General features: G+C 38.1%; 1 protein-coding gene across 1 annotated transcript in view; it reads right to left on the bottom strand.

Moving 5' to 3' along the window:
* Window positions 1–25,106, bottom strand: part of MED27 (mediator complex subunit 27) — a 237,357-nt gene that overhangs the window by 18,044 nt on the left and 194,207 nt on the right. Inside the window, exons 5-6 of the mRNA XM_020973552.2 lie at window positions 13,843–13,950; window positions 3,208–3,249 (exon numbers count right to left, since the gene is read on the bottom strand). Coding sequence (XP_020829211.1) covers window positions 3,208–3,249; window positions 13,843–13,950 — 150 coding nt within the window. The remainder of the gene's footprint in view (window positions 1–3,207; window positions 3,250–13,842; window positions 13,951–25,106) is intronic.

Below are 25,106 nucleotides of genomic sequence, written 5' to 3'. Positions count from 1 at the left end.
AATTTCTCCCCTAGGTATGGTCACTTAGATAAGAAGGTTAAGATTAAGTACTTGGCTCACTGCAATAAAGACCAAATTAGAATATACCGTGATCCTCTAAAATTCTAGATGGTAAGGAGTCTATTTTCTTCATTACATGACTGGTTATCTCCATTGGTTAGGTCATGGTGGTAAAGAGGTCATGATCATGGTTTGGATTCTCCCCTCCTCACTAGTTGGTTTTGATTTATTTCACATCTATGCCAACTGTGTTGCCTTTGGTCATGAGGGGAATCACTAATGAAAAATGTTGAGAATCAGAGTAACTCCACTACTACCAATTAAGCTAAACATATCTTTTTGTACATCAAGACTAGCATATTAGTACTAATATCTTCAGACAGTACACATTACTTGATGATAACCAAACACCTTTGTTAGAAGCATTTTTAGTTATAAATTAAAGTCAACTATTATCTGCATTATGGAAGGAAAACAAACTTTGGCAAGGATATGTTAGAAAAAAGGGAAAATATTTCCCCAATTGATAAATGGTCAAAGGATATGAACAGACAGTTCTCAGATGAAGAAATTAAAGCCATCTATAGTCACATGAAAAAATGCTCTAAATCATTATTGATTAGAGAAATACAAATCAAAACAACTCTGAGGTACCACATCATACCTATCAGATTGGCCAACATGACAAAACAGGAAAATGATAAATGTTGGAGAAGATGTGGGAAAATTGAAATACTAATACATTGTTGGTGGAGTTGTGAAATGATCCAACCATTTTGGAGAACAATTTGGAACTATGCCCAAAGGGCTACAAAAATATGCATACCCTTTGATCCAGCAACAGCACTTCTAGGGCTATATCCCAAAGAGATCAAACGAATGGGAAAAGGACCCACATGTACAAAAATGTTCATAAGCAGCCATTTTTGTGGTGGCAAAGAATTGGAAATTGAGAGGATGCCCATCAATTGGGGAATGGCTGAGTAAGTTGTGGTATATGAATGTAATGGAATACTATTGTGCTATAAGAAATGATGAACAGGCTGACTTCAGAAAAACCTGGAAAGACTTATATGGTCTGATGCTAAGTGAAGTGAGTAGAACCAAGAGGACTTTGTACACAATAACAGCCATGTTATGCAATGACTAAGATTGTTAAACTGAACCTTTCTCAGCATTACGAGGATCTAAGGCATCTCCAGAGGCCTCGGGATGGAAAATGCTGTCCACATCCAAAGAAAGAACTATGGAAGTCGAATTGCTATCACTTATTTTTACGTTCTGTTGAGTTTTGTTTCATCTTTCTGAGGGTTCCTCCAATAGGAGGAGGTTTTAATTTTTACTTACAACTTCACTAATGTGAAAATATGTTTAATGGGTATGTAAATGTAAAACCTATATCAGATTGTGCACCATCTTGGGGAAGGTGGGGGGGGAAGGGGGAGAAAAATTTTCAACTCAAAAGCATATGGAAGTGATTGTTGATAAATCAAAATAAATTAATAAAATTAAAAAAGGGGAGGGGGAATATACTGTTTCTTAATTAGTACAAGGAAGTTGGCTCCAAATACTATTGTGGGGGTTGTGGATAACGAATAGCTGGGCAAAAGGTGAGTGAATGGGTAGAAACTCTTCTTTGAAGAGGGGGAAAGGGGAACCAGGATTCTCTCAGGCTAGCTAGGCAAGGCTATGGGAAAAGCTCTCAGGACATATGAGCATGAAAAATGCTTACCATAGTTCAATCAATTCGGAAGCATTTATTAAGCACCCAGCCCTAATTCTAGCCTCACTGGATCCCTCTGTCACTCTACAATCCAGCTAAACCTTCCTTCTTTCTGTTGCTCATACAAAATAGTACATTTCTATCACCACACCTTTGGACTGGCTATCTCCCATGCCTGGAACATAGTCCCCAAGGAGTCCCTCTTTTTCTTTAAGATGCCCCTCAGGCATCATATTCCACCCGAGGGCTTTCCTGATCCCCCCAAGTGTGAGTGGAACCCCTCTGAAACCACCTTCCAAAAAAATAAAATAAAATAAAACATAAAAATAGGCAGCTAGGTGATGCAGTGAATAGAGTTCTGGCCTTGGAATCAAGAAGACTTGAGTTCAAATCCAGCCTCAGACACTTAAAGCTTACTAGCTGTGTGACCCTGGGCAAGTCACGCAACCCCAACTGCCTCACTAAAAAGCAAAAAAAAAAAAAGCCAACTACCTTTCAATTTAACTACTTTGCGTGTGTGTGTGTACATATTTATCAATTTTATACTTATTTTATATATGCATATTTTATATGTACTTGTTATCCCTCCAATGGAATGTAAGCTCATTGAGGGTAGGGATTGTTTCGTTCTTGATACTAGAATACCCACTGGCTAAAAGAGAGCTTAGCATATAACCAGTACTTAATAAATACCTGCTGATTAACTGACTTAGTACCTACCAGAATGCTTTGCAAGTAGTAGGTTACCTGCATAGAGAGGATAACTGAACCTATGGGAGCTGACGAGGTTACTGAGAAGAGAGGGTATAGAAAGGTATAAGGTGTAGCTTAGTGAGAGCCTAGAGGTACATAAGCAGGGGTGTGGAACATCATGTATAATGATCTAGAAAAGAAGCAAGCAGACAACCAGGAAAACTATAAAAGAGTAATGTCCCCAAAACCCAGAGAGGAAAGAATACCCAGGAACAGAAGGTGGTTAGCAGTGTCCAATGCTACCAAAAGGTCAAGAAGAATGATGACTAAGAAAAGGTCATAGTATCTGGTAATTAAGGAGATCACTAGCTATTTTGGAGAGATCTTTATACTCAGTAGTCATGTAATAAACACCATTTTGACTACTGGACATCAGAATCTCTCTATAGGTAACAGAGAGCACTGGGTCTGGAGTCAGGAAGACCTGAGTTCAAATATAGCCTCAGATACCTACTAGCTGTATGATCCTAAGCAAATCACTTAACCTGTCTGCTTTAGTTTCCTCAACTATGAAATGGGGATAACATTAACTCCTACCTGCCAGTGCTGTTGTGAGGATAAAATGAGATAATGATTGTAAAGTGCTTAGCACAGTGCCTGCCACATGGTAAGGGCTATGTAAATGTTAGTTATTATTATTACTAAAAAATTCATTAAAAACCGCAACTCAAATAGCAAAGCCTTCAACGTCTCTCAAATTTTTTAAACAAGAAACAAAATGCATAACTTACCTTTTGGAACACCTGATAGTTGGACTTAGACCATATGTCAAGCTGAAAAAAAATAAAAAGTGATTAATATCAATGCTATAATACGCTGCATCTGTTACTTGGCTTGAAAAATCAGAAATCCAAATGATCAAACCACTTAAATAGGGGACAAGGCAATTTAACTCAACAGAAAAAAGCTCTCAACAGGAATGTAAGGAGCTTGAATTCTAGATTCGACTTTGCCACTAAACTGCTGAGACATCTTGGACAATTCACTTCCCATGAGACCAGATGTTTTTTAAGATGCCTTCTATCTCTAGGCTTTACAATTCTATGAATTACCCCCATTACCTACAACAAAGATTTAGGTTTGGACCTGAGCTATTCTTTAGTCTGGTATTAGAACAATTCTTTCCTCCAAGGTGGCATCGACCTCGAGATACAACTCTTTCATTTTACATCTGAGAAAACTGAGGTAACTAGTCAGTGAATCAGTCAATAAGTGTTCAAGTGTCAAGCACCATGCTAAGAGCTGGGAATACAAATATAAGCAAAAAGACAGTTTCTGCCCTCAAGGAGGGCAGACAATACATAAAAGAAAGATGAAAAAGGGACAGGGAGAATATACCCCACCTTAGGGACATGATGGCTCTGAGGGTAGAGAGTACAACTGAGGTGTGAATTCCAGGGCTGAAGTCATTTTCCAGGATGAAGAGGTTTCTGGGGCATGATACAACAGCCCAGAGGGGTGCAGCCTGATAGGAAATGAAAAGATAGCTGGACTGGGGGTACTCCTTAAATGGAGAAGGGAAGTCATTTATCATAGGACTCCTAAGTACCAATTCAGTACTCTTCTACTAGCCCACGATGCCACACAAAATACTTTCCTAACCTAATTTTAACCAAAAGTTTTTGAGTTCCATGTCACAGCAAATAAATATCCTATTCCTGTCTCAAGTATGAGAGTTTGGGACAAATTAAGTAAGGCAGAAAAATTACAACAATATAGTGTTGGGAAGTAGCTCATGGATGCTGCAGATTAAAAGAGGAAGCCAGCAAAGTATCCTTTGGGTACTAAAAAAAAAAATCTCCTTTAATATGAACTCAAGATTATAGTAAATTGAAACACCCGGTCAACGAGCCTCTTGGAACTTCCTGTTGGGGTTGACCAATGGTCAAGATGGAAATGGGAGGCATGGATGCTTCGCACTGAGTTGTGCTATCGATTCTGGAGCATAAGTGAGGCCAAGAAGCATTCAGGTGGGAAAAAAGCATTTAGAATACACAAAGCAGAAAAGGTGTTTTTAGAAAAGCCTTTTGGCACTCCCTCGAATCACTCCTTGATCTGTGAAATGAATGGTCTGGATGAGATAATTTCTGAGGACCAGTTAAAGTGTAAAAATTCTTTAATTTAATATTATGGTTCTTTAGTTTAATATCTTAACTTCCATGCAGAAAAGTGAGATTTAGGGAAGAAAAACACTTTGCTGCTCCAAATGTAAAAAACATTCTTCTGTTCCATTTTACCATTCTAGATACTCCAATAGTGAAAAGTATTCTTATAGACACAGAAAAATCACATTCCTAAAGAGACTGACTACAGTAAAATTCCATATACAAGCTGTTTCTCCATGGGGGTACCAATAGGAAATGAGAGGACCATATTTCCACCTTCTGCCTCTCCTTCCCCACCTTCCACCCCCAAATACAAGATCTAAGGTGGGGCCTGATAATCAGGTCAAGGTCAGAGCACTAATTAAAAGTAGTGTGGATCTGAATGGGTGCTAGGCTAACCCTACGTGCAGATAGGGCACATGGGTAACTCTGTGGTATGATTCCGCAACATGCCGATAAATTTGCCTCTTCAAAAACCATCTCCTCCACTGGTCTGCTCTAGTGTTTGAAATTCTTTCCATTAAAATCATTCCTTTGGGTTAAGGAATTGTGTGTGTAGAGGGTCTCTGATAACATAACTGTATTAGAGAGAGGGAGGCTGACACAAGACGGAACAAGGTATTCTAAAACTCTAAGCTATTAGCATTCACTAAAAAACTATCATGGGGTTGGTTTATTAGCTTATCTAGCTGTTCCTCCAGAAAGGGATCCCGAGAGAAAGTTAAAGTGGACAAGTCTGACTCATTTCTAAAACATGGTACAGTCACTATAGGAAGACTCAGGTGGAATGCCATCTTGAAGATCCTCAGGTACCTAGAGGAAGTGAACTATGAAAAGAGAAGGGATGTGCTAGTGGGGGTGGAGTACCTGGGACAACAGAGACACCAAAATACTTAAATACTTTGCCAGGGGAAAGCTCAGATCTCTTTTGAAGGGAATAAGCAGGTCCCTAGAATTTCACTGTTAACATATTTGGCAACTTGCATGTGTCCTTTAAGGGGAAGGAACTTTCATGTCCTGTAAAGGTGAAATCTTTAGGTAACATGTACAAAACACAATCCCTATATTATCTCTATAGTATCAATTCCACTGAAGTAAACAGCCATTTATGTGGAAGCCATGTACCAGAGATCAGACGGATGCAGCAGCCTCGCCCAGTCCCCTGGCATATAAAAATTACTCAGAGATTGTAGGATGAACAAGAATTTTTTCTGCATCTTTTATTTCCACCAAAATCATTGTCAAGAAGACAATGAGATACCTGGATTTTAAAATTAACTTTTTGAAAAACGTAACATGAATGTTCCTATACTAGGAAACCAAACTTAACCTTTCATTTTAAGCCCGTGGCTTTTTTCCAGCTAAAATTCTCTATTATTTCTCTCTCCCTGCTTGTCAGCAATGCACAAAAGACGAAGACACAAAACAGAGGTACTCAAGAAAAAAGCAAAGAGAGGAACACAGGCACCATACACAAGAATACAACAGGAAGCATTAAACTCTACAGCTCAGAATCCAGAAATTGGTTTGATTAAAATAATACTCACTACAGAGAAGTATTCTTAGACATAATTCAGAGGTGGTCTTCCCAGCCTAAATGAGAACTTAAAAAACAATCCATACACATCCAATGGTAGGCCAGTGTTCCCCAACAGAAGTTTAAATATACCATTCAATACCCAAAGGACTGCCAAAGATATCTGGGCCAGAAAGATTTAAAATAACACAGTCTATTTACCTGGCTCATATTGGTTAGAATGGGATCCAGTACCAGTGGATTTCTCTATTTTACAATGAATGCATAGCAGGTGGTTTACACTGGATTTTCTGCTATATGCCAAAGACAGAAATCTAAATGAGGATCTGGGGACAGTGTCCTTCCTTTCTTCAGGGCTGGGAAGATTTCTGAAAATTCATTTCAGAGAGTCTGTGCTGGTACCACTGAATAATTTATTAGCTCGAGCTACTCAGCTATAAGGGCACGGCGACCAATTTTTTACTGGCTCCCAAATTCATGGCTAAAACATTCTCTGATGTTGGAGGCTGCAAATTTTTAGTTTAGTGAATGAAAACACTTTGAACTACAGTTCTAGGGAAAAAAAAGTGAAGCGCCCCTAAGCACACAACTCAGGGATATTAGGAAGACTTAAAAATGGAGAACCCAACATGATGGCCATTGATAGCCAAATTTATAATCTGAACTCCTGGGAATGAAATTATATATAGTACTATGTAGCGTAAGGAAATTTTATGATTATGAATGAGCTATTTCTTAAACTGAAAATAAATTCCAAAAATCATCAATTACTTTTAAAAAATCTGTTCTTATTGTGTAAATAAAAACCCCAAAGCACCTTTCTTTTTCATGTGGGAAGTCACTATTACACAGTGGAAACTGAAAAACAAAAACAAACAAAAAACCCCATTCATTCAATGGGTTTGCTTTTTATTTTTATTTTACTTTATTTTTTTTTTTATTCAATGGGCTTGTTCTCTCAAAATAGAGAGATCAAGATGTAGTGAAATTTCCGAAAATGAGATGCCACCAAGTATTCTAAGGACCCACAAAAATTGCTACCCACTCTACAGCATCATCCCTTAAGACTTTCAAGTCTTTCCATTTGCTCTGAAGCTGTACTGTCTTATATGTACTGTCTCCCTCAATTTCTATCTGTATACTCAGCACTCAGCACAGTGCCTGGCACACAGTAAACACCAAATAAATACTTTTCAAGTCGTTAATTTTTTTTCATTTATTTCATTCATTCATTTAATTTTCTAATTTGAAGTGCATACTTTGGGGGAGGCTCTACTGCACTGCAAGTCAAAGGATTTAAGGCTGAAAGGAATCTTTGAAATCATCAGTGGTTGGGAACCTATAGCCTCAAGTGCCACATGTGGCCTTGTAGATCCTCGGGTGCAGCCTTTTGACTAAGTCCAAGTTTTACAGAACAAATCCTTTTATTAAGGGGATTTGTTCTGTGAAGTTTAGATTCAGTTAAAGGGCCACACTTGAGGACCTAGAGGGCTACATGTGGCCTCGAGGCCGCAGATTCCCCACCCCTGATCTAGTTCAACCCCTTCATCTTAGAGATGAAGAAATGGAGACCCAAGAGGTTAGGTAACTTAAACTCACAAACAAAGTTAAGATCCAGATCTGGGATCCATACCCAGGTCCTTGGATTCCAAATCTACTGCTCTTTCTAAAATACTTCATGGTGTTTATGTGCATAAGTTTAACTTATATCACTGCTGAAAATTTAGGGGAGTATTCAAAATTTCGTTTGCTTGTTCAATTAGGAAAAACCACATAAGGCAGTAGATGTCAACAGCCAAAAGTTAGTCACAAGTGGCTCTTCATAAGAAACTTATTATCCCCCAAGGAGATTTCAACTTTCAAAACCCACATTTAGTATATTTAAAAAAAAAAGTCAACAGGTGATAAAAGCTCAGGTTTGTTGCAAGGCTAAAAACAGCAATGGTAGTCAAAGTTTTCAAGCTCTAGGGTGACTTAAGTTTCCAAAATAAGAAACTCATATTCAGGCATCTTATATGCCTGCCTACCCTCCCCCAGGAAAACAAAAAAGGTAGCAGTAATAGCACTAAAGAATGCATTGTTACAGGTCTATTATTTTTCAACTTTTCACTTTCAATCAAGACACACATTTGTAACTAAAAAAAAAAACCTGCTGAAAGCACAATTTCAGGGCATCTTCTGAATGTGAATTAAATTGGGATTTTTCCCTCTTCTCATCCCCCCTTCCCATTCACCTCCTTCAACTACCCATCCCCCATCTACCCCTCAACTGTAGGTAACAAGAGGCCATTTTCTGAAGGTCGTCAGAATGATTTCAAAGGCGATAACAAATCAAAATGTTCCCTGCATCTAATATCAAACAGGGCTGGTGCCAACACTTATTAGAGAAATCAGATTCAAGCCTTCCCCCTCCCCCTCGACCCAAACACACACACATCCAACTTTGAAGTGGAAAGAATGCAAGGATCAGAAATTACCCTAGAGACAGTTCTAGCAGTCTTTGAAGGTTTCCTTTGATATGACCATTTCTTTTCCTCTCTTACACTAGGAGGCTAAAAGCTGTCTTTTTTTTTTTATTGATATGGGGTAATTAATGAAGCTATAGCATTAACATAACCCAAATCCCCTAATAAAATAAATTCAACTGAGATACTTATGTTTCTTTAGTTTTATATCTAACTGCTGCAAAATTAGGACTCTGGCCAGATATTCAACTTAAGTAACCCAACATTAAATGTGCCACGTCATAGCTCAACTTGTTTCTATGATTACAGAAAAGTAGTGGGTCAGCACATCACCAAAAATCCTAGTGCATTTGTTTTGATGATTAGAATTAGGCTAAGCAAGAGGCTTAAAGCTTCTATTATTATTTTTGCAAAGTGATAGCTCTGGTGGCTACTGTATTCTAGGATTCTTCTGAGGAATGTATAAGTTAGATCTGGAAAACAGGAATGGTGCCTAGTCATCATGTTAGCAAAAGAGCTAATTAAAATGTATTAGTATGTGATGGATGTGACAGATTAGGAATAAACTCAACTGCAGCAAAATTGTTGTCTAACATCCCTACTGTATATATAAGGCAATATCCTTGGTGAGTTTATTTGTGGTGCCATTTGATATATAAGAGGTGACCAGGAGGGGGGAAGGGAGGATTTGGAGACTATAATAGGTCAACATCAGTTGAAAAGAGCAGAGATGTTCTAAAAAAGAGAATATTTGGCAGGAGGTGGGGTAGGTGTTACAGGTCATGAATATTTATTTTTCACTATGTGAAGGTTTGCAATGTGGAATGTTCTGCTTGGCCCTGCAGAGAATCAAAGGGGAGAAACTGAAGAAAGACACATTTCAGCTTAATACAAGGAAATATTTCCCCAAAGTTAGAGTTGTCCAAAGTGGAATGGGCTGCTTCTGGAGGTAGTGAGTTCCTCATCATTGGAGGTCTTTAATTGGAAGCTGGCTAATCATTTGTCATATTGCAGAGAAATTTCCTATTTAGTTACAGGCTAGACTGCATGTCCACTCTGGTTCCTTCCAGCTCTAGGATTCTGTGATATTGCTGGGTTTTGCAGCAGTGGCAACTAAAATAGTACCTGCATGGTCAGTCAAAAGCAAACTCGTATCTTTTCAAACAGAGAATTGATTGTGCAAGCAACAATTTGTTCAGTAGGTAGTCCATCTACTCCCCACCCCAGACTACACCTTCTACTATCCCAGTTCCTTCAAAATGTTGCCTTATCATTTAGAATGTGCCAGATCTTTCAATACATGAATTTACTTGAACATATACATATATAAATATGTGTGAAATCCAAAAATTGACCATTAATAATGTCAGCTTGAAATTTATTTTTATCCATAGCTTAAACTTGGTGACTCTATAAAGTGCTTGGAAAGGGAAGAAACTAAACAATCAGCTACAATTAGATCTTGGGCAGACTGGTCACTTGAGAGCTCTCTACCATGTTTGGCTAATGCAACTTTAAAATAATGTACTAATTCAGGTCTGTCTGTTTTGCTATTTCTAGGTCTGGGTCCTGGTTATCATTTAGGCCCACAGATGTGGTTGACATCGATTTATGTAAAAGAGGGTAGGAGCCAGGTTTAGTACCACATTTGTGACTCAGTATAGTAGGACTCAGGTCTCAGAATGTTGAAACATAAACCCATTTTCCAGTCCTCCTTCCAGAGGTCTTTTAAAAACTTTTTTTAGTTGACATCTTTTGTTTTTATAGACTGCTATTTTCAAATCTCTCTCTCTTTTTCCCATCCTCAAAAACAAAAAAGGGGAGGGGGTGGGGAAAGCAGTTTGGCAAAAGTCATCAACACATAAACCAAATCTGCTGGGACATGTAATGTTTTTCTTCCACAGCACTCACTTCTACAAAGAACGGAGGAGGGTGCAGTTTCTTTTGTCTTCTTTGGGGTCAATGTCGATCATTAAGTCATATAATATTCAAGTTCTTGCGGTTGCTGTTGATGTTCTTCCCATTTATATAGTTGTAATCATTGTGTATATTGTTTTCCTGGTTCTACTACAATTGTCATCTGTCAATTTAAGTCTTCCCGGTGCTTCTCTGTATTTTTCATATTCATCATTTTGTATGGTACGGCAATATTCCATTACATTCAAGTACCATATTTTATTTAGCTATTCCTTAAATGAAAGGCATTTATTTTATTTCTATTTCTTTGCAACTACAAAAAGTGCTGCTTTCAATATGTTGGTATATATATTAGACCTTACTGTCTTTGATGACTTTAGGGTATACATCTAGCAGTGTGACTTCTGAGGCAAAAGGTATGGCCATCTTAGTCACTTTCTTGGCATAATTCCCAATTCTGTAACTCTCAGAGCTTGTGACAGATAGCCTTTAATTTAGAGTAGACATGAAACTTAGGTTGTTACTTGATTTACCTACAGCTCCTCCTATGTAAAATGAGGGTGATGGGCTAAATGATCTCTAAACTTCTTTCTGGCTCTAACATTTTATATTTTATGATCAGTCCTCTCTAATTTCTACTTCCTCACCTTTCTATTTCCTTCTGTAATTCTCACCTTTATAAAGAACTACTTCAGAAGAGGGAAGATAACAGAGTAGAAAGCCCTTGAGAGTCAGAGTGTCCCAGCTGCACCATTTACTAGCCCTGTAACTTTACTAGCTCAGTAGATTGACCTCTGTGTGGGGGCCTCAGTTTCCTTATCTGTAAAATGGAGCTAATAACATGTGTACTGATTACCTTACAAAGTTGTTGTGGTGATTAAATAACAATGACTATGAAAATGTTTAACAAACAGTAAAATGCTAAACAACAGTATTATATTATCATTTTGGCATAGTTTTCTCATTCCCTTCCTTAAGCTTGAATAAAGGACAACAGTACCACATCCTCTTGATACACAAAACCTTTTCTGCCAAAAAAACAATCCTTTGTCTTTTTGACATTCATTTCCTTTTCTTTATGCTATTTTGTTTCTGCACTGGCTGAAACTAGATACTTCAAACAGCTTCACTGGATCTGCTACTGGTGAAATAAACGTATTAGGAATCGATGGTATCTATACTCTAATACTATGATTGTACCCATACAATTCAACTTGCCATATAATTATTCACTTATCAACTGTTTCTATGTAAATAGATGGATTACAGGATTTAAAACTAGAAAGGACCTTAGAGACCCTTTTTTCTTGTTCCCAACCTATTGGACAAGAACAGAGGTGCTACTAAGTTATTACAGAAGGTCCAAGGACCCACATACACACAAAACACTGTCATTTGAGTCTTCGGCTACAACAAAATAAGCAGTATCACTCTATACTTAGCAAAAATACCTTATGTAGACTGAATCAATTATAGATTTTACTTATGCATTATTTTTCAAATGAATGCTTTTGTGATTAATAAAATATAAACATTTAAAAGCATTACTGAATTCGAAGTAGCTCTTCCCATGAAGTCTCTCAGTCAACAGTAGTTATAACTGCTGGGGTCCAAGAGGGGGGAGAGCAGTGGTTAAAATGAGTCTTTACACTCAAAAAGGCTGATAATCACTGACCTAGCTCAACCAGAGGGTTTATGTGACTTGCCCATGTCAGCAGCAGAGCTTGTCTTCACACTCAGGTCTTCTGACTTGAAATCTTTTGACTTTCGATGTTTCATCCCCACCAACTTCCAAGCTGGTGAGCTGCTTCTGAGGCACCCCAAGAGTACTCACAAATAGTCTGATCTCCCAGGGAGCTTTAAGCCCCTCACCATTTCCTAAGTTTGGTCTGTTTTGACAACATATTTGGAAACCAACCACATATTACCTTGTAATCATACATATCGTTAGTTTTATTTGACTTCTCTATTGCTATTTAATTTTCCAGATGCTTATATCTCATCTCCACAGAATAGAATCTGCACATCCAAATAGGTATTGTCCTTCAAAGAAACCACTTTGGGAGATTATTCAGTTACTTATTCCAATGTTTCTGTTGGCACTAAAAAACCCCACCACATTAGGAATGCCTCTTTTAAAACTCAGCAAAGTCTTTCCCATGACCATGCTTTGGACCCAAACCACCACGACACCACTTAATCACTGGTCTGAAAGGACTTATGGCAGTTTCCAAAATTCAAAATCCATCCCACAAAAGACAAAGATTGCCACCATTAAAAATATTAAAAAGAACCTGATATGGGTTCTGAGGGTGAATAGAAAGGAAGAAGTTCATTAAATATCTTGAGCAATGATAGAATCCTGGAAATAAGTGGCTCTAGAACACACACACACACACACACACACACACACAGAGATTTATGTGTGTATACATATGTATGTATCTCATATCCTTACCTCTCTTACAAAAAACTGCTGTGCATTAAGTTATGGTTATTACTTCTTTTTGAAACTATCCCATCCTCATTATAACATGGCCTTTGGGTGCTGAATGCTTGGCTAGCTCTAATGAACTTATTACTTTAATGGGAATCATTATAAGAGGAAGAAGCTATAAAGCTCATGAGAGAGAGAGGGGGCAAGTGTTTGAAAGTGACCAGCACAAGTTGGGCTAGCATCTCAAAAAGGGGGTGGTGGTGGTAATTTCACTCTGGAAAAAAAAAGAAAAGAAATAAAAGCATGTAAGGTCCACCTTCTGATGCATTCCACTAAACCATTTGGAGCAGATTCAGTCAAAAGAAATTAGAGATTCAAGGTGGGTGAATTCTTTATACATAATCCACTCTTAGAAATCAGTTCTCTTTCTTAAATAACAGCTGTTCAGTGTGTGCTATTATTACTGATATGCAACATCCTCAGGGCTACTTGGGAGTTTCAGAGAAGAAAGGTCTTCAAATTGTGCTTAAAACTAACCCCCAATTTCCTTATGATACTGGCAAAAGCAAAAAGCTGAACCATAGGCTATTAATGTGCAGCCAGGCTAGGGAAAAAAAATCTGTTTCCTCAGAAGACATGTTTAATGAGGCAACTGGGGTCTAAGGTGATAAATTAGAAATTCAACTAAGGGCACAGGGTTTAAAGAAGAGCAGAAACTTGAGGATGAAAAACCCAGGCAGAGGGTGTAAAATGTAAAGCCACATACTACAAAAATGTCAGCGTTGGCTGCTCATCATTTCACTTGGGCATCCACTACATTTTTCTGGGCTGAACAAAAATATTATTATGTGTGTGAGTATATAAAAACCTCCCTCCCCCCCAGCCCCCAAAGTACAACACCCTACCTTTCCATCTTCTGTGTATACGTTTTCGTTGTATCCTTTCACAATTGTTCGATCAATGAAGAGGCTCCTCATGACCACAATGACTTTCAGTACCTTTCCTAAAGTAACCTATTGAAACGAGGGGAAGAACAGAAAATTTAACATTTAATTACACGAACAATAATACCACTACTACCACCACTGCCATCACTACCACCATTATGATCACCACCTCACATTTATATAGTGCAAAGGCTGCCTCAGTTAATCACAGAGTTCAGAATGTCTCTTTTAGAAAATAGGATAAGTTAATGCCCTATCCACCCACTTAATCTCTGACAGTAGTACTGAGGGAGGTTTTTATGAGATAATTCCACAGTTGTCTTTCTTGACATCACCCTAAAAAGCCCAAGGATAGCCAACAAATTCCCTTTGTAACTGCTTTTGGATCAATCACCCACTAGTTCAGAGAAACACATTTTGAACCTATTCATATTTTCAGCTTGTATAACCTTTCAGTGGAAGGAGTCCCATATGTTTACTACCTACTGTGTAAAGTAATTCTTCCTTTCATCTGCCCTAAAATTACCTTATTCAATCATCAAGGGGGGCTCTAGAATTCTGAGGCTCCGAGGTGCAGTGAGCAGGTCTGTTGTTCCCTTTGACCAGCCTGTCCAGATTATAACGGCTGCCAGTAGAGGGAGGTGGGCATATGTACATTCAGGGACACATGGCAAGCACAAGGTAGGGAATATTAAATAGATCTTATAGTTGAACTATACATTTACAAGAAAAGCCGGTCAGGATGGACATGAAATTTCTAAAAATGAACCCAAAGGTAAAATGGGAACAGCTGATTTTTACATTCATTACAAGATCGCATCTTGAGAAATGCCCATAAATCCTTTTACATTTTCAGTTGTGCTAGAACCTAAGTGTGGGCGGGGAGTGAAAAAGAGGCCTAAGGAAAAAGAAATGCAGTCATGTGTTCCAGGGAAAAAGTAAACGGATAAGTAACAAGTATAAAATCAGTTCCCAGTATTTAAGTGTGATGCTTTGCGTGCCCTTGTACTAACTCTTCAATAATCTTCCTAATGAACCGTTTGTTGTTCCCATTTCATGGATGCGACAACTGAGGCAAAATCATTACCTAACACAAAATATAACTAAGTGGCAGAGCCCTAACGTTACATTACTCTTCTACATAGTACTCTAATCATTAAATAGGCTTTTCCAATGAGGCATAAGAACAGTGTTTAATTGGAGGAAGAGAAGAAGTATTATGGGTATAATTTGGTTAGGATCTAGGTGAAGACAATAGCTTAAAACACAACTCAACCATCTTTAGTTTCCACACTACAGGCAGTTAGGTAGTACAGAGAATACAGTGCTAGCTGGCTAGGTTTGGAGTCAGAAAGACTTGAGTTCAAGTCCAGCCTCAGACACTAGCTGTGTGACCTTGGGCAAGTCACTTAACCTCTGCTTGCTTCATTAATTTTCTCATCTAAGACAGGAATGATAATAGCACCTACCAAATAAGGTTGTCATGAGGATAAAACCAGAAAATATTTGTTAAAAAAATTTTTTGGGGGGTAAAGATATTTACAAACTTTAAATCATTATATAAATACTACCTATGTTACTACAACTTTCCTGTGGATGTTCTGTCCTGGGCCCTCTTTTCTTCTCCCTCTATACTATTTCATTTGGTGATCTCATCAGCCCCCATATCATCTTTATGTTGGTAATTGTCAAATCTATTTATCCAGCCCAAACCTCTTAGTTGTCCTCCAGTCCTGCATCTCAGATATCTTGAAGTAAGTAGATGGCCCATATACATCTTAAACTCAATATGTTTCCCCCAAACAATTCCTCCTTCCTGACTTCCCTATTATTTTTGAGGGGATTGCCATCCTCCCACTCACTCAGGCTTAGGTATCTCCTCCATTCCTCACTATCTCTCACTCCCACATGCAATCTGTAGTCAAGGCCTGCCTTTTTTGCCACCCTGGGAACGGTCCTCATCACCTCACACCTTGTTGATCTGCCTGCCACAAATCTCTTTCCATATTCCTAAAGTACAGTTCTAACCATGTCACCTCAAGTCCCTACTCCATAAACTCCAGTGGTTCCCTACCACCTCCAGGACCAAATATAAAATCCTATTTGATGTCTGAAGCCCTTCCCTTCACTCTCACCTTTCCAGCCTTCTTACACCATACATATCCCTCCCCTTTTCCTCACCCCCAAACATACTCCAGTGATCCAGTGACACTGACCTCTTTATTGCTCCTCAAAGAAGACACTCCATTTACTAACCCCAGGTATTTTCACTGGCTACTCCCCATGCCTGGAACATTCTGTTCTCTCTCCTCATCTCTGCCTCCTGGCTTCAGGTCCCGGCTACAAGAAGTCTTTCCCAACCTCTCAATTCTAGTGCCTCTGTTGATTATTTTCTATTTATCCTGTACACAGTTTGTTGTACAGTTGTTTGCATGTTGTTTCTCCTGTTAAATTGTAAGCTCCTCAAGGACAGGGGCTGTCTTTTATTTTTCTTTGTATTCTTAGCTTTAGCATAGGGCATGGTGTTCAAACGTCTATTGACTGATGGAGGTTTTCTTGATTTCAAGGCCAGCTCTCTATCCACTAGGCTATGAGCCCCTCAAACATTAAAAAGGAACCAGAAGAAGAAAGTCTCTAGACGTTTGAGTGAGTTTATGAAAAGACACAAATAAGGATCACATAGGATTAGAAATCACAAACAGATCACAAATAGCACCACTGGAAGAAGAGCTCAGATCAATGACATGTTGCATCCACTGAAACCCACTGACTGTATCCCCTCAACACTGGGGCAGCACTTTGAATGTTTCCATACTATTTTTTTATATCTATTACCTCAAATATCTTATGTAACCAGAAATCACTTCTTCAATACAACAGTTAAGTCAAGAAGATACTAAGATCAGTGATTCTGTCTTCGAAGTAGATTTTAGCTATTAACAAAATAAGGAATAATATTGTAGTTTAGTAGGTTCAGTAATAAGTACTTGACTCTATTGCCCTTCATCACCTGAAAATGGATGTCAAACCACCCGCCCTCCTTCAGGGAAAACCTTTGCAGAATCACGTTTGATTTCTCTTTACCAGCGAACACAGGGACCAGAGACACAGCTTCTACAAGCCAACAATATCTGACTATCCTTTTATGGAGCTGATAAACAGTGCCAATCAGTAGAAGTTTCAAGTTTTAAAGTTGGAATTTGATAGAAATAAACAAAAAAGTGTTCCATGAAATTTTAAATGTCTCTTTTACTATCTAACACTGAAGCAGAAAGATGAACGGATGCATTTGAGGGAAGGTTTGGTAGCTAAAGGTAATGAATGGGAAAGAAGCAGGTTATTTTGGTCTTTGAATCTCTAGGAATATTTGCTAAGGTCACACATAAAGTAATGTCTAGTTTATAAAGCATTTTCCCTACAACGACTATGTGAGATAGGTGGTACAAATATCATTATGCCCATTTTACAGATGAGGAAATTGAGGAAAGATTGTTTATTTTAGTCAGCCTAGAGCAGTAGTTCTTAATCCTGGGGTCCATAAATTTTGTTTCAAACAAATTTAATAACTATTTCAATAAAATTGCTTTGTTTTGCGATTCTACTTATTTTATGTATTTAAAGATTATTCTGAGAAAGGGTCCATAGGCTTTACAAGACTACCAAATGAGTTCATAACATAAAAATTCAGATTTGAGGCAGGGAATCTTGATTTTCTCCACAGTGTAGGGAAAAGGAGGACAACTTAAACTAAATTCCAGATCAAAAGATACTCAGGGTTTTTTTTTAAACTGATACTTTTTATGTGACTTTTTTTAAGTCAACAAAAATCTACTTCTCTCCTTTCCACTCCACAATTACCCCACTGAGCAAGGAGGAAAAAAACAAAACAAAACCTTATCACAACATGTACAGTTAAGCAAAACAAATTTCCTCACTGGTCATGAAAAAAAGGGGGCTCATTTTATCCTCTGAGTCCTTCACCTCACTATTAGAAGGAGGGTGGTATACTTCATTATGAGTCTTCTGAATCCTCGTTGGTCATTACACTGATTAAAGCTATTTGTCTTTACAAAACTGTTACCTTTGTATTAGCGGTTTTCCTGGTTCTGCTCACTTCACTCAGCCTCAGTTCACATAAGTCGTCCCAGTTTTTCTGTGAAACCATTCCTAATATAATTTCTTATATTACACTGATATTCCATTGCATTTCTATACCATGACTTGTTCAGCCATTCTCTAACTGACAGGTACCCTCTCAGTTTCCAATTCTTTGCCTATTCAAAAAGAGAAGAAGCACTTTTGCACATCCTTAGGGTTTGTTTTGCTTAGGACTAATTCCTCCCTTACTCTACACTTCCTCCTACATTCCCCTTTCTCTTTTCTCTCCTATTCCTACTTCTCTTGTTGAGTGAAATGTATTTCTGTATCCCCATATTCTTCCCTCCTTTGACCAGTTCAGATGAAAATGAGGTTCAAATGGCAGCAGCTTGCCCCATACCTTCTTCTTTGTTTGGATAGACTTCTATTTGCACACCCCTATTATGAGAGATAATTTTCCCACATGGTCCTCTCCTTTACCCCAACTAATATATTCCTCTTTCCCTCCCTTTCTAGTCTTCTTTTAATATGATCAAGACATAAGAGGACAACTTCCTGGCCCTCTCTAAGTTAACTCCTTTCATGACCCTTGATGTGGAGACAGTTCAGAAGCAATACATATATTACCTCCCCCATATTCAAATGTAAATAATTTATCCTTGTTTAGCTTCTTAAAAATTGATACATGATGACTTTTTAATGTTTCTTTTAACTCCTGTGTTTGTACTTCACAGTTTCTAGGCAACTCTTGGTCTTTTCATTAGGAATGTTTGGAAGTCCTTTATTTCATCAGACATATCCCACCCCCCATAAGATTACATTCTGTTTTGCTGAATTATTCGGTTGTAAGCCTATATCCTCTGCTTTCTAGAACACCATAATCTAAGTTCTCCATTCCTTTGAAGTGATGATTGCTAAACAGTGTGTGATTTTCACTGTGGCTCCTTGGTACTTTAATTCTTTCTTTCTGGATGCCTCCATTACTTTTTCTTTGACTGGAAGCTCTAGATTTTGGCTATAATGTTCCTGAGAGTTTTCACTTGAAGACTTCTTTTAGGAAGTGACTGGTGAATGAATGTGTTCTATTTCCATTCTGCCTTCTGGTTCTAAGAGATCTAAGCAGTTTTTTTATTTCTTGAAATAAGATGTCTAGGTTCTTTCTGCTTATGCTTTCAGGTAGTCTAATTTCTCTGATCTGTTTTCTAAGTCAGTTGTTTTGCTAGAATACACTTTGCATTTTCTTCTTCCCTACCCCCCAGAATTTTGACGTTGTTCTAATTTTTCCTGTTGTCTCATGAAGTCATCAGCTTCTAATTGGGCAAAATTTTTTTCCTCTTCTGCCAAGCTGTTAAATCTCTTTTTAATTTTTTCTTCTATAACTCTCATCTCTTTTCTAATTTTTTTTCCTCTAGTGTTCTCTTTTTATTTAGAAATAGTTTTAATGCTTTTTAAAAAACTTACAGCATCTCTTTTAGGAATTCTATTTGAATTTGTGCTCAAGCTGTGTTTTTCTTTGAGGCTTTGCTTATAGATGTTTGAGATATTTCCTTCTGTGTTTGTGTCTTAAGTATCCCTGTCACCATAACAGCTTTTTATGGTGGGATTCTTTTTTGTTTGCTTATTCTTTCAGCCTACTTCCTGACTTTGGACTTTATATTAGGGATAGGATCTGTACAATTCTAGAGGGATGTCTGAGCTGGCCATGTTGCTGCTTTCTTGGGGTATTAAATATTGTGTTTTTCCAACATCTCAGGGACAGCTGGGTACCTGCAAGCTTTCAGTGATCCCAAAATGGTCTGAACCAGAGCAAAGTATGATTGCTGCTCCCCTGGTTGGAGCTCTGCAAGTTCCTGACCTGGGTGGGTTTGGGTCTGGACAACAGGCCTGCAGACTTGTTCCATCTGGAGTTTCAACAGACAGCTTCTGCACTTTGTCACTATCAGCCAGCTGTATCAGAAAGCCCTGATGGTTCAGAGTAACAGAACTGTAGGCTTCTTTCTGGTCTGGGATTTCTGCCCTAGTTTGTCCTCTTGCAGGCTTCAGACTGGGCTAGAAGCTGTATCTGAGATCTCACTCCACTCCTGGGGTTTGTGCCACAAAGTTGCTGCTTGCTTCTGGTGCTTCCTGTTCAGTGTATAGCCTAGTGCAATGGACTGACTGCTCTTTGCCTTTGAATGCTACCCTTAGGTGCAGTTCTCCTCCTCAGTCCACCCTGGATCTATAATCTGAAACTAGGTAGTGAATGAAAGCTACTATTTGGCACCTCTTCTTGCACCTTATTGATACCTTCTACAGTTTATAATGTTGTCTCCAAATATACATTTGACAAGCCTATATATTCCTTTGGGAACTTCTGCAGTAGTGTTCACATTACTGCCTTTATTCTTTATTCACATGCTACTGAATGAAGTGGGAGAATAACATGAAACCTTGCAGACTCTTACCACTACCAATTTATATGACATAATCTCAAATGGGCTGTCCCTTCAGCAAGACAATCCTTTTATGCCTCCCTAATCAATTTACTATCCCACTCACTATAGTGACTCTTCCAAACATTTCCATTTCTTCTCAAATCTCCTGATTTCTCTCCTCTCTACCACCCTCTCAGTTGAGAATACTGACAATATTTCAGTTGAAAAATTGAGACCACTCCCTGAAAACTCCATCATATCCCTGCCCCCTCATTTCAAATCACTCAGATGCCTTCTACTACTATCTCTTCCTTCATCCCTGACTTGCATGAAGAGGTGGCCCTTCTTGCCAAGACAAACCTTTCTACATGTATAAGTGATCCTGTTAGAACTTGTCTTCTCCAGCAGATTGATTGCTCTGTCATCCCTGCTCTTTCACTAATCGTCAATTTCTCTATCAGCTGCTTTCCAACTGCCTACACACATACTCATGTCTACACTTCATCCTCAAAAACTCTTACCTAATGTATCTAATTCTGCTATTGTCCTATCTTTTTCCTTTCATAGCTAAACACTCTGAAATCACCAACTACAATCTGACTACACTCATCAGCTTCCCAATTAGGCTCATGGCCTAGGTTCGGCTTCATCTCTTCACTCTCAAATCCCCCTTATCCAATCAGTTTGACAAGTCTTGAAGATTCTGTCTTCATAACACCTCCCATATATGCCCCTTTCTTTCCTCCAGTGCTGTCCCTATCCTAGTATAGGTCCTCATCACCTCATATTTGGACAATCATAATAGTCTTTTATTAGTTGGTCTCTTCGCCTCAAGTTTTTCCCCATTCCAGTCCATCCTCTACTCAACTGACAAACTGGTCTTTCTACAATATGCGGGTCAGATCATGTCATCTCCCTGTTCAATAAACTCTAGTAGCAGCCTACTGCCTCAAGAATCAAACATAAAACCCTCTGTCTGGCTTTTAAAGAATGTCATAACTTGTTCTCCTTCCTACCATTCCAGTCTTCATTTTACCTCATTTCCTCCCATGTACTCTGAGACTGGTGACTGGCCTTCCTACTATTAACTGCACAATTACACCAGCTCTTGGCTCCACGCATTCTCACTGGCTGTCCCTCATGCCTTGAATTCTCCCCCTCTTCATCTTTGCATTCTTGCTTCTCTAGTTTTCTTAAGGTCCCAGGTCCCAATTAGAATTCTCCATTTTACAAGAAGCTTTTTTCTGATTCCTTTAAATGCTAGTAGCTTCCCTCTATGATTAAATTAGATTTACCTTCTATTTATCTTATATGTACATATCTGTTTGCATGTTGCTCCCTCCATTAAACTGTGAGCTCCTTGAAAGCAGGGGCTGTTTGTTTTTTTTTTTTTGTAATACTTTGCCATCCCAGCACTTATTACAGTGTTAGTATATAAGAAACATTTAATAAAAATGCTTGCTGATTTGACGAGTACCTTGAAGGACAGTAATTATAATAATAATAATAACAACAACAACAACAATAGCTGATATTTAAATATCCTTGGGAAGTTTGCAAAGCACCATGCATACATTTCTTTTTCATACTATATCAATACTGTTCAGTAAAAGGACAGGCATAAGATCATGGATTTTAGAGTAGGAAGAGACTTTTCATTTGAGGAAATTCTGGTTAAATAGCTTTCCCAAGGTCTTTCACATGCGGAAACAAGATTTAAACCCAGATTGCAAATCCAACACTCTACTACAGCATACCACACAAAGTAGTTATATTCTCTTCCCTATTTAGATGGAGCTTTGTGGTCTCACAAACATGAGTACTCTCTTCAACGGTACAGAATGCAACTTATCCATGTCCCTTTCTATTGCGTGGCTCCTATTCACAACCTCCTATAAATTTTCCTCAGTGGATCCATGAACATACTGGCAGGCTTGCCTCCTTGAGGTTGAACCATGCTTCACATAAGACTGGCATTTTTGATCTCACATTTCTATCATGGCATCTCTCATACCACTCCTCCTGTGCAATCCCTTACTAAGAATTCAATGAAGCCTATTCACCACCATGTGCCACTTTATCACTCTTCAGAGTCAGTGGAATCCCATGACTTGCACTTAATACAGTATCACTGAAGAATATCAGTGTTAAAAAGATAAGTCTTTGTTTCTGGAAGAAGTCTGACTCATTAAGATGGCTGTACAATTTCCCAAAGACAAACCAGCCTCCTTTCCTCCCCTCTCCTCTTCCTGTTCAGTTTAGAGCCTAGATAATTGCACATCCACAGGGTCTAAGATTTATGTAATGATATACTAACTCTATGGGTTGTCCATCCAATTACATATCACAGTCTGGAAAACAACCTTTGTTCATCCACTTGGTTTTCTGATGTGAATCATTAAGACAACTCTTAAATGACTACTGATTTTACTTCGGAGGCTCTTTTAAATTCTAGAGCTTGATACAATCAACAGAATGTCATCTACAAATAAGACTATCTGAAGAACCTCACTATCTACATTGTTGTTATTGTTCAGTCTGAAATGACTGAAATGTCATGTCTGACTCTTTGGGACCCATTTGGGGTTTTCTTGGCAAAGATACTGGAGTGGTTTGCCATTCCTTCTCCAGATCATTTTACAGATGAGGAAACTGAGGCCAAGAGGGTTAAGGGACTTGCCCAGGGTCAGGTTCTGAGGCCAGATTTAAACTTAGGAGGTTGAGTCTTCTTGACTCTGGGCCTGGCACTCTATTCACTGTGCCACCTAGCTGCCCTTTTAACATTTGAATTCTGTGCTGGACTTCCTTCATGACAATGGCACACACCTTGGAATAGAATATTTTTTTCTGTTTTATGGCTCACTGAACACAAATGATCAGGGTCATGGAATGAAGTTTTCTCTGTTGTTACCTTTTTCAAGGAATCTTGCTTGACTTTGGGATTTATAATGGAGACAAGTAACAGGAAAATGATGGAAAATTATGTATATAGTACTATCTTATAAAAGAGCAAAAGGAGTACTGATAAAACAAGTTTTACATAAAGTATATAGAGAGACCTAACTAAGCCAGGTCATCCTGAGAACATCTGAAGAAGAAATTGAAATGAGGGCAACAAATGAGAGATGAAAAAGACTCCAAGGGGATATTCTGTTCTACAGAATATGTACACACACACACACACACACACACACACACATTTATACATGTATATTTTGTTAAGTACATACGCATATATACGTAATCAACAAAAAATACAATATTCTTGACAACCTTTAGTCCATTGTTTGACTGTAAAAATATGGTCTGCTGTAGAATACCATCTGCAAAACCTGCCTGTTTCCTGCTCATACTGTCATTCAGGATACTCTCAATGCATGTGTAGATAATTTTTATAAAGATTTTATAGACATGGGAAAATAGGATCATCATAGAATCTAGAGCTAGAAGGGACCTCTCAAAGACTATCTAGTTTAATACTCTTATTTTCCAAATGATGAAACTGAGGCCACCCAGAGACTGACTTGATCAAGATAACAAAGGAAGTGTCAAAGTCAGGATAAGTTAGAAGTTATTGATATTTTCTCAGTAAAAATACAGTCTGTGCTTTCCCCCCAAAAGTTTGGTATTTTCCACTCTTTTAGATATCTTGAGAATCAATCCTTCAATGCCCCTACCCTTGTGTCACCTCTAATATCAACCTCCTTAATGCATGGTGGTCAAGTCCAGCTGCTTCATCTCTGCTTACTATAGGGCCATTTCTATTTCCTCACACAGAACAATGAGGACTAATATTAAAGTCTAAGATGTGGTAGCTGTATTGTCACTGATGGAAAAAAGGGTTCATAACAGAAATCTCTACAGACCTTTTACATTTTTCATCCTTTTGTTCTTCTAGATTTATTCTTAAGTGTCTTCAGGGTGATTTAACTTAGTTGGGTTTTACCAAGCTTTCTTTAAATGTATTTTCGTTTTTATTGCTTCTTGTTATTTTGAGGAAATATTGACTATAATTTTCTTATCATCTTGCTCTATAAGATTTGACAAATAAACATATTCTGAACTGATATAGTTCCTGGCTGTCATCTCCCTCTGCTTGGCAAATGATAAAGTATCTGTTTCTGGAAGCAATTTCTGTGCTTTTTTTGGTCTTCACATTGTAGCCAATGATTTATATTCTTTAAGAAATAGCGAAAGCGTTGATATCTGTTATTTTATCCATTTCCCATTTTCTGAGTAAAAAGTTTGTTTAAAAAGGCTATACTTGTCTATACTGTCAATTGCCATATCTCATAAATTTTATTTTTTCTTCTAACTGGTATTGATTTTCACATTTGTTCTCTGCCTATCTTGGATTGAAGTCACCAAATATTAAAGTATATGACAATTTAAATGCGGAAGGTCTTTTTAGAATTCTACTTTCTTAACCTCTGTAACAGATGTTGACACATAAACTGCAATTATCCTTCCTTACAATTATCAATTCATTTCTGGCTCATTCTCTGCTCTGCTTCATACTTCACCCTGCTACGGATGTCTCCACTCTGAGGGTGACTCAGTGATTAGTGTTGTTGTATTTATGTTGTAGTCATTTTGTACACTGTTTTCCTGATTCTGCTTCCTAACCTCACATCAGATCATATGTCTTTTCATGCTTCTCTGTATTCATCACATTGACTACTTTTTATGGTACAGTGATGATGAGCAGGT

Source organism: Phascolarctos cinereus, unplaced genomic scaffold (genome assembly GCF_003287225.1).
Source record: "Phascolarctos cinereus isolate Bilbo 61053 unplaced genomic scaffold, phaCin_HiC Scaffold_2;HRSCAF=192, whole genome shotgun sequence".
Taxonomy (NCBI): domain Eukaryota; kingdom Metazoa; phylum Chordata; class Mammalia; order Diprotodontia; family Phascolarctidae; genus Phascolarctos; species Phascolarctos cinereus.
This window is presented reverse-complemented; position numbering and strand designations above follow the sequence as displayed.